Raw genomic sequence first — 11,650 nt, forward strand, 5'->3', positions numbered from 1 at the left:
ATCCCGTGCATAGCAATACTTAGTGCATCGAGCTACCCTTTTTCTTTTTGTATAATCAAGAGAGTAGAAATGAAATAATGGTTTTTCAAAGAGAAAAAAGGAAATCTGAAAAATCCAATTTACTGTATACAATTGCAATCACAATTTTTCCAAAATGTGATACAAATCATACAAAATTTTAATTGAAACAAATTCTACTGTTTGTCTAATAAAACACCTACCCCTAATAAAACAATTGGTAAAATCTTTAAAATATGGTCCCAAATTTTTTTTTTAAAATATGGAAAAAAACAATAAGAAATTGTTCTTCATTTCTTTTCTTCCATGTCCTGTTCAGTTTTCCATACAACATTATCTAGGCAGGTTGAAAGATTCTTGTAGAACTGCATAAAAACAAAAAAATGGTTAAAAGACGATAGCGAAGGGTCGGAGGTATGCTACGAAGAAATTTAACTAATACATTAATCAATAACTACGTCTTAATTCTAAGTAAGTTGAGATCGGTTATATGAATACACTATATGTATCATAGGATTCATCATATCGAAACTACTTTTAAGTTGACCTTCAACCTACTACACAGCGATGACCTTAAACCGGATGTGGATGTGAGATCCCTACCGGATTTGGTCAACTTAACTTGGATGTTTTGACTACATCTATAACCAAGAATCCGATTTCAAGATCCACATCCGTACACGAGTCCAAGCAACAAAATTCATAACTGTGGTAAAACTTTACATCAGGCCAATCTCCTGGGGTTGCTTGTGATTATACGAGTCAAAACACCTATTAACACCTACAAGTAGTCGTAAAGATGATAATACTACATGTACCTTGTGGAATTCCAAAGTGTCTCCTTTTGACTTCCGCACCTCGACCATATGAAGAGAAGGAGCAACTTGAAACACCTGAATTGAAGATCGAAACAATGTTCAGAATAAAACAACAAAACATTTCAAAAGATCAACGCGGATGCACATTTAAATACCTCAGTTGAAACATTAAGGTTCCCTTTTCTACCGGCTTTCAGATTCTGGAGCCTCATCTGAGGGGACACATCGAACATAAGAACAGTTAAGCATTTCATTTCCGTTATAATCGATCACTATCTCATATAGATCATTAAACATATATAGAATGCATAAGTGAGAACTTCATCACCACCTTGTAGTTCTTTTTGTGAACGTCAAAACCAAGAGGCTTAGCAGCTTCTTCAATCTTACTGATTATCTCATTGGCCGGACATTTAGACGTGAACCTTGTTTCTCTCTTGAATCCCTGAGAAGAAACAGAATCAACACATTTTGTCAAACATACAAAGAACAAAATAATACGAGCATCATCAATGTTTCGTACAAAGTGGGAAATATTTAAAATAAAGACAATAATTTGTGACCTGTTCGTCGAAGAGATTGCCAAGGTTAAGCCCTTGTGACATAGAAATCAACTCGAATGCATTCATGGACGTTGGCTTCTCTTCTCTTTTCTCCGTTACGTGATATTCCTGTTTTAATGCCAAGAAATGAGTAGCATGTGAGATAAATTTCGTATTGCAAACACTTCTTTCCTCTATAATCGATAGATAAATTATCGCATTCAATATGTTCAGTATGCTCACTTCGGAGTCCCTGAAGACTGCTTCGACATCATCCAGGTTTGCATCTTCTATCTCATCGAAAACAGGTGGTCTATAATCTTTCTTAAACCATTCATCCTCCAAAATTTCAGGCACGGTAATACGCTGCATATAACATATATATCATGAATAAGAAGAAAGTAGAAAATATCGACGTATACTCACAATATCCAGTATACATACTGTCGTAGGATTCGGATCCAAGATGTGAGTAATCAACTTCATAGCACCAAAAGAGATCCAAGGTGGGAACGTAAATTCAGCAGCAGAGATCTGTATACCAGGACAAACATTGTGAAACTTAGCCAACAGATAAACACACAAAGATTGAACGGTACGAAATGATGAAGAAAAATACTCACTTTGTTATAGAGGTTCATAAGATTGGAGTCATCAAAAGGCAAGTAACCTGCAAGCAGTACAAAGAGTATGACTCCGCATGACCAGAGGTCTGCCGTTGCCCCATCGTATCCTCGGTCATTGAGTACCTAATAATAAAGGAGTTCAATTTTTCAGTCAAAGATTCAATTGATGTTTCTTTAACCTTTCGAAGGCGTGGAGTAAATTTTGGATTTGTTCGGTTTTTTATTTTGGAAATCCTACTAAATCATCCACGTAAGGCTCACATATGTTACGCAATAGATCAGTGAAAATCTCTGTCATTGCCCTTTGATATGTCGAAACATGTTTTTGAGCATATTGTAGTAGGGAAAGAAAGTGAGGTTACTCATTCGAATCAAATAGCTGAACTACTTATATAACTCCTATTTAAGCAGAAGCCTTGTAGCTCGTTTTAAAGTATTGGAGAGAGATCGAAAGAGACTGGACACTACTGAGCATCTGATTTCTAACTACGAGTTCATTTTAAAGCTAACGGAATGCCTATCTGCTAATTCTGTTCCAGAAAAACATAAAGAGAAAGTAAAGCAAAACCAGTTTGGTTTTACCTCAGGTGCAACATAGTTCGGAGTTCCGCAAGTGGTATGCAGTAAGCCATCAGCCTGGAAAATACAACTAAATATAAGAACTCAAAATAATACTGTCTCTCCTGCATTACTAAATTGATTAGCACAAAGTAGAGACGGAGTTGAGGATTTCATTTTCCGATGTTAAACGAGAAACGGTAAGTAGAGAAAATAGTTTACCCTGACTTGCTGGGATAGAGCACTCAATCCAAAATCAGAAACCTTAAGGTCACCCGAAGCATCCAACAGTAAATTTTCAGGCTGCACGAAAAAAAAAAAAGTTTAATTTCTATGCACCGAAAACAATGTGAAACTCTTTTACAACATCATGTCAGAGTTTTAATATGATAACCAAAACATTGTTTACATTGTCAGTGTATAGACGTAACTTGTTAAGTGCTGCAACAGCAACAATGCTTACCTTTAGATCTCGGTGATAGACTCCCCTACTATGGCAATAATCAACGGTATGAATAAGTTGCTGAAAATACTTCCTTGCCTCTTCTTCACGCATTCGTCCATGATTTACCTTTACGCCAATAACACGTGATAAACTTCAATCAGAGTCAAAATTATCACCAAAACATATAAGCACCAAATAGGTTTGAACTTACAATTTTATCGAATAACTCTCCACCTGTAACGAACTCCAAAATAATAAATATCTTTGTCTTGCTTCCCATAACCTGTGGGCAGATGAAACCAGGACATGATTGAAAAATGTTAAGAGTAAAATCGTACTTCGACAAAAAATGTGAGACAACAGAGTTACAGAACACAAGTAAAATTGTACTTCGACAAAAATGTGAGACAGCAGAGTTACAGAACATAACTATATGTAACAATATGCAACTCAAGAACTACATTCCACTTAACTCTTTGCTAGTTTGTTATGTCAAATGTCTCGATCAATCGTTCCAATATAAGTAAAGAAACATGGTAGGAGTAACAAGTAGATCAAATTCAAAGCAACACCTTGGTTATTACTTCAGATGTACGATGGATACACAATTCAGATGTATTGCCTTAGTAAACCGAGGTATAAACTAACCACACATACCGATTACTGACATAACACATAGAAGATGTCGAGAAAGGACCAACCTCGTATAACTGTACAACATGAGGATGTCTGATTAACTTCATTGTAGCTATTTCCCGCTTTATCTGTCAAATTTTGCATAAGAGTTAACGATCAAAAGCTCACACAGGAAGATACATAAACCATACAAGAGTACTAGACGTTCAACAAAGGCAAGACTAAGTAACTTTTTTGAAGACACGCATTGCCTAGCACTAATTATAATCGAAGGACAACATAAAAGGTGATAGATCAAGAGTGCAGAGTGCATTGTGAACTCGAAAATGTTACCTGTTCAGCCATTTTGTGCTTAAGGACCTTATCTTTATCGAGAATCTTGATCGCCACATGTTCTCCCGTCTCTGAATTCTTCGCAAACTTGACTTTCGCGAACGTTCCCTCACCAATTGTCCTTCCAACTTCATATTTACCAACTCTACGCTTGATCTTTGTCCGATTCATTATCGATACACCAACACGATTCTGTAGAGAAGTAGAAAATGTTGTTATAATTCACACCTCACATTATTTCATACATATAGATGATAGAAGATTACTATATACACAAATCACTCTACTAACTACTAGCGACGGAGCCAAAAAATTTAACACACAAGAAGCCGAATGAGGCTCAACACCTACTACATATACATAAAAAATATTTCTAACCAGGTAAGAACCCCTCGGCCCTACCTGGCTCCGCTCTGCTACAATCAAGAGTCTATCATATCCAATTCTTTAATTGATATATTTCCCTAATTATTTAAAAGATGAGAATCAAGATGACAACACCAGTTGATTAAATTAAGTCATATATAATATACATTTTACTAAAAAAAATAAAAATCCAAAGAGATTGAATAAAAAACAGAGAATTATTGGAACAATCAATTATCCAACCACCTCTTTAACTTTTTGGATTATAATCAACAACAGATCATAACATATCCAGCTAGATATAAAGCTACTCCACAACAAGGGTGGAGCCACACTTTAGTTACTAGTTCGACAGAATTCAATAATTTTAGTTTCTCACTAACAAGTAAAAATACAGATAGCTAACCAATTGAGATACTACGATTCTCTCGTTACTTTTAGCTCCAAGACCTATATTTTTGTTAAAAAATCATTTGACATGTATACACAATATATCAAAAACCCAATAAACAAAAAGAATTGTGATTCAGAATCAATAAACTAAAAATTCTGGCTCCGCCTCTACTTCACAACATAATAGCCTCAACTTTTTAAATACAGTAAACTAAAAATCCTGACTCAGTCTCTGTTTCACAAATAGAATAACCTCAGCTTTTTAGAGACTATAAACTAAAAATTCTGGTTCCACCTCTGCTTTCACAAATAGAATAACCTTAATTTCTTAAATATCGTAAACTAAAAATCCTGGCTCCACCTCTGTTTCACAAATAGAACAACCTCAACATTTTAGAGAATCCTTCACACAAAAATGAATCAAATCCAATATCAATGAACAAAATCCAATTTACCAAGATTCAAAATTTGCACTCAAAAGTAGCAAAAGTTGAAATTTTTCTTGATAATTTTATCAAGAAAGAGAACTCCAACATAGTATAATTTGAAATCCCCTAAGTAAAAGAAAAAAAAAGTTTCTTAAAAACTTTAAAAAGTAAAGAAAATTTTAGAAAGAAAATTCCCACAACACACAATTTTAATCAATCCAAAAAAATTCAAAAGGCAAAAAAGCAAGAAAAGAAAAAAAAGCATACACTTTGAGTTGAACAGAGCAAATTTCAGAGGAAAAAAATTAGAGCAATCAAAAACTTGAAATGGTTTTTCCCTTTTTTGTAAGTGTAGTTTTGGTATCATAGCCACAAGTATATATAAATATTTTTTTTATAAATATATATAATAATTATTATTATTCCTAATATAGTGACAAAAAAATAAATGATTACGCTGTATGGTTGTGCATACACGATAAGTATATAACAAAGAAAATGAAAGACTCAATTATTTATTTACCAAAATAGAATATGTGGACACTCCATTATAATCTGTCATTACATTCCAATTAAATGCATTTCGAGTCTAATTCATACTTCAAAATTTTAATTCAAAAGGTAGAGAATTATCTAAATTATATAAAGAGTTCAGAAATTTCATCCTCATCTGATGTGAAATTATTCTCGTCACTCTTTTCCACAGATCGTGACATTATTTAGATTAATTCGTGCATAATTATACATTGAGATAGACATACTTACAATTCTCGCACGATTCAAACATTTCACATCAGACTCATGAATTTGGCTCTGATCACTCAAAAGTATTTTTCAAAGAAAATAGTATTGAGATTTAAAAAGATATATTTGAGGAAAATAAGTAAATTTCTTACTTATTTTTGTATTTATATGTAATCTAATAATATAGTCAAAGAGTGGAACTTACTTTCCTTACTTTCGTTAGGAAAGTCATTTTCCTTCATTCTTAAGGAACTTGTTTTTAAAAGAATATATTTTGATCAATCAGATATAAAAATAATTAAAAATATTTTTCTCCATACCACACACACCCCTAGTATATTTATATTTTAATTTTCAAAAGTTTAGCAAAAATTTATTGTGTTTTCTTATTACACTATTTTGCTATTTATTAGCATTTCTTTCTTGTAGACACTTGAATTGAGGCTCTTTTGAAAACAATCTTTCTATTTTCACGAAATAGTATTAACATTTATGTATACTCTACTCTCCTCAGACCCTATTTAGTAAAAAATCATTAAATATATTGTTATTGTTGTTTGTTGTATAGTTTAGCGAAAACATATTATTAACTATGTTAACGAAGCTAGATTACGATATATATATATATATATATATATATATAAATAAAATTATTTTTTATGTGTATATAATAAATATTGAATTCCGTAATTATAATAATAAGTTCATATAAAATAGGACCACAAAAATGACTTACATATCAAAAATAGGAGGTGTGAAGATATAGAAAAAAAATCTAAAAATTAAATTATTATTTTATAATTTTTTTAAAGGGAGAATCTAGTCCACGTGGTATTATTGGAGGGGTGGGGCCAAAATGGTCATGTGAGGAGGAAAATTTAGGCAGGGCATGCATGTGGGATTAATGAAGAAATGCAAAGACAGCAAAACTCTTTTATCTTTTTCCCTTTTTGTCCTTATTATGTACGTACCGTGTTTATATATTTGTCTATATCCTACCCCATCTACATTTTGGATCCCTATCTTATTTTATTTTTTACTATATCATAGGTTAAACAAAAAAGAATATTTTGGATTTGAACTTTGAGTTTAGATTCATTATTCTACTTTTTTCATCAAATTTACTGACTTGGGAATTTATTTCTTCATTCGGTTATCGTTTCAATTTATGTAGTATAGTTGAAATCAGTGTTTTAAAAAGCGGGGGCGTGAGACAAGGTGTTTTATGCAGTACAGGGCACGGCATAAGCTTCGAGACACGGGGCGTAAGTCCCGTGGATATACGGGGAGTAGTCTCATGTATATTCAATTTTATAGTTTTATTACTAATAAAATAAGCAAAAGTAAACTTTTCAATGATTTATGATTTTTATTTGAGATAAGTATTAATAATCAATAATGAAGAAAAAAAGTATTATAATTACTATTTGAGAAATATCACCAATAATAAAAATATAATGTAAAGCAAAAAAGGTTAAAAAAAATTAAAAACTCCCGAGTGTACGTTTTTACGCCCAGGACTTACGTTTTTATGCTCGGGGATTACGCCTCAAATTTTAGGGCTTACACCTTATGGATCTACGTCTTTAATTTACGCCCCGGAGCGTTTTTGGTACGCCCCGCCCCAAAACTCGCCCCAAAAACGTTTTTGAAAACACAGGTTGAAATCTTGAGAGTTAATTTAAAAGAATATCATAACTTGTTTATATGTCTTTTAAATTGTTAATTATTGTGATTTATAGTACTTTTTAAATATATAAATTTTATTTTAAAAAATTAAAGCTTTTATGTTCTAATTTACGATCAAAGTTTAAAAGTTTGAATCTCGAAATTCTAACTATGACACATAAATTGAGACAGAGAGATTAATTACATATGTTTAGTGAGAGTTTTTAACACACATATTAAGAACATATATTTGAGCCAAAATTGATGGGTTTAGGTGAACCCATGACTTGTTCACTAGATGCGTCCATGTACATATATAGTGTAATTTCATTAGGAAGATCTAAGAAGGATAGTGTTTACGTAAATCTTACCCTATTTTAAGGAGGTAGAGAGGTTGTTTCTAAAAGATGATCGACTCAAGAAACTAACGGGAGGAAAGAAATTAAGGAATGCAATATATGAAAAAACGTTATGAAAAAAGGAATAGTATAATTGCAATAAAACAATTTGATAATCAAAGTATATATATTCGAAAAAATAAATAGTAATTGAAACTAAAGAAACAAGAAACTATAGGAGTAATACTACGACTATTAGTATGAAAAAATAAGTGAAGTAATATTCAACTATCTACTAACCTTTTACCCTAATTTATATTTTCTATAATCTCATATCTAAGGTTATGTCTTCATGGTAAGCTGAAGTTGCACCATGTCATGTCTAATCATCTCTCCTCGTACTTGTTTGACTTACCTCTACCTTTTATGAAATCATACATAGCAAACCTCGCACACCTCTGTACTGGGATATCTGTGCATCTCTTCTTCACATGCCCTAACAATATTAGCCTCACATTCCGTATCTTATCCTCCATCGAGGTCACTCCAACCTTATCCCATCTAAAATCATTCCTCCTAGTATGCCAACACATTCAACTTAGCATCCTCATTTTTGCAACTTTCATTTTCTGAAAGTAAGAGTTCTTGACTGGCCAACACTTCATTTCATACAACATACACAGTCTAACCACCTTTCTAAAGAACTTATCTTAAGTTTTGGTGATATCTTTTATCTGCTGGATCTGAATCGCCATTAGACTCTATCTATCATTAAGGTATTTACTTTAGCTTCAAAGACTTGAAATGTATTTCAGATTTCAGCTATGTAGTAGATGCTCTTTAATGCTTATGACATCAGGTTTTGGAAATGCTTTGTTGTATCTCGATTTTTTCTTCATTTATGGCCTGACTTTGTTCTAAAAGTCTTGTATGTGTATTTTACCTTCTTTTTATACAATATTTGAGATGATTTTGAGTTGTATTCTTCGGCTTACACACTGAATTGGATTTGGGGAACGTGTTATCATGACCGCTTTTGAGTCATGACAAATTGATATCTTATCACATAAGACTTTGGATGTTCATGTAAATGTGTGTGCAATTACTAGGAGAGATATGATTAGGAATGATTTTATATAAGGCATCGTGGGAGGGACCTCTGTGGAGGACAAGATGATGGAAGCGAGATTGAGATGTTTCTGGCGTGTGAAGATGATGGACACAGATGCATTAGTAAGGAAGTGTGAGAAGTTGGGTATACAAGGAGTTAGAAAAAACATAGATCGGTCGAATAAGAACTGGAGCAGATGATTATTTAGGACATGATATTATTTTAGCTTACTGAGGAAAACCTAAATAAAAAAGTGAAAGTCGGAGATTAGAGTAGAAAGTAATTAGCACGTAGTTAGATGTAGTCACACTTTATATGAGAGAGGCAAGGGTTAGCTAACTATCGTGATTAGGAGTATGAGTTCAATGTGTAATATATATGTTGCTTCATTTGCTTTGTATCTTATCATTGTTATATTTTCTTATAACCTTACATCGAAAACTTTTCTTTTGAACCTAGGATCAATCAAAAATAACTTTTCTATCCCACAAAATTAGAATAAGGTCTGTGTACAACTCATCCTCTCCAAACCTCCAAATATTTAGCACATAAAAATATATGAACAAATTATATCCATCAAAATTAGTGGTGGCAAATGAGTGGGTTCGGTCAAATTTGAATGGGTTGAAAATGAGTCAACATAAAATGGGTAATAATTCAACCGCTCATAGTTCATATGAGTTAAAATGGATTGGGTAACAAATGAGTTGGGTAAAATACAAGTTTATCCATATTTTCATGAGTAAATAGTACTCTACTTCAGAATTCAACATGGAGAATATATTTTAATCTTTTTTGGATGAAAGATATTGAAAATACTTTATTTAGTTTTATTGTATCATAAAGTAAAAAAAAAAATCCTATAACTTTTTAATATAAAATAAATTTATGTAATAACAAATGAAAAATATTTTTAATTTCAAAGTAAATAAATATTTACATTTTAGGAGTAAAACATGCTTAATGCACTTTAAGCAATATCAATACTAATACATAATTTGCTTACTTTACACTACTATTTGTTATCGAATATAAAATTAAACAAATTAAAAATATAATTGTAATTAACAAAAGAAATGTACATTTAATATAAATATTTCTTTGGAGAGCCAAAGATTTCACTTTTTCAATTATAGAGAGAAATAATTAGGTTTACTGAAGAACATAAAAAGGAAGAAAAATTACAACATTTTTTAGTGATATCCATAAAGAATTTTGAGTAAACAAAAGTTAGAAGCTTAACTCATTTGGCTAATTCATATTTTACCCATAGTTTATCCAAATTTTACCCATGAATATCCATATTTTTATGAGTTAAAACCCATATTTTATCCATGTAAAAAATCACTCACCCAACCCATTAAAATATGGACGGATTGGATGGGTTATCAAAATATGGACTCATTTTACCGACACTAATCACAATTATTTACGGACACCTATGAATTTTGTGAGTTCGAAAAAAAATTATTTTTATTTATTAAACACATATTGTGGTTTAGTAATTCTGGTTAAAAATAGAATGACTAACAAATTATATTTGTGAAAATATGGTTTAAAATATTTTTTCTCTGTTTTATATATATATATATATATATATATATATATATATATATATATATATATATTTTAAAAAAGAATGTTTTATATAAATTAGAGAGGATTTTATTTTCATTACAAGCAAAGATATTAAATTAATTAAGTAGAGAAATTGCCAAAAATGACAATAAAACTCTTCATTCAATGTTTTTTTTTGTCAAACTAAAAATGGATTGATTAACTTAAAAATGGATTATTATGAAGTTTCATCATGAGAATGACCTACCATTATTTGAGTCACAATATACGTGTCCAAATAAAATCATAGACTAATGATTTTAATTAATATTTATAGATTATGACCGTTCTAACGGTAATGAAAATTCTGGAACTTATTATGAATTATATTTTTTTTGTGTTGCTCAATCTTACCTACCTTTATTTTATTTTATTTTTTTACTTTTTTAATTATCTCTTTTTATAGTTCCTTTTTTTATTGGACACGTTATTTATTTAGAGCATCGAACGCAGTTTGATAACACAACAATAAAATAATTATTGGAATTTATCAAATACTATTCTCATTTGTTAATAAGTATTCCTTCGATCCTTCACGTTTACTTGTTTAGTATTGATTTGTAACACTCGTTCAGAAAATAATAAACAATAAATATTTTTATTAGTATCACTTTTTTAATATAATTTATTCAATATTTTGGAAAATGCATTCAGAAGTCACTATATTTAATAGTAAAAATAAATTAAAAATTAAGTGATAAATTATTTCTTGATTTTTGTCTAAATTGAACAAGATAAAGTTGACGAAGAGAGTATATATCATGATGAGGTTCAAGACATAACGACCATCTCCATTTACCAACATCAAGTAATTCTTTTTTCTTATGAATAAATAAATAATTCATTAATAATACAAAATAATTCAAATTTTATAAATATAATTTGGAAATTATATTTAAAATCAAGTTGGTATAAAAATAAATTATACACCTTCCATTCTAATTTAATGTCACGTTTTTTCTATAATGTGACGTCTGAAATATTTGACACCATATGGTATTTGCGCTTT

The 11,650-nt window shown here is 30.8% G+C and overlaps 1 protein-coding gene across 1 annotated transcript; it reads right to left on the reverse strand.

The window, feature by feature from the left end:
• Positions 1 to 104: 104 nt before the first annotated feature.
• Positions 105 to 5,451, reverse strand: LOC125812570 (CBL-interacting serine/threonine-protein kinase 3-like). Its single transcript, XM_049492060.1, has 15 exons — positions 5,433 to 5,451; positions 3,977 to 4,168; positions 3,709 to 3,771; positions 3,219 to 3,290; positions 3,026 to 3,133; positions 2,785 to 2,865; positions 2,587 to 2,640; positions 2,002 to 2,127; positions 1,823 to 1,912; positions 1,622 to 1,744; positions 1,400 to 1,507; positions 1,168 to 1,281; positions 992 to 1,048; positions 837 to 911; positions 105 to 383 (listed from the first exon to the last, which is right to left on the reverse strand). The coding sequence occupies exons 2-15, from the start codon at positions 4,145 to 4,147 to the stop codon at positions 309 to 311; spliced, it is 1,317 nt and encodes a 438-aa protein (XP_049348017.1). The 5' UTR covers positions 4,148 to 4,168; positions 5,433 to 5,451; the 3' UTR covers positions 105 to 308.
• Between the last annotated feature and the right edge of the window lie 6,199 nt (positions 5,452 to 11,650).

This window comes from Solanum verrucosum, unplaced genomic scaffold (assembly GCF_900185275.1).
Source record: "Solanum verrucosum unplaced genomic scaffold, falcon-dt-bn FXZP01000120.1, whole genome shotgun sequence".
NCBI lineage: Eukaryota > Viridiplantae > Streptophyta > Magnoliopsida > Solanales > Solanaceae > Solanum > Solanum verrucosum.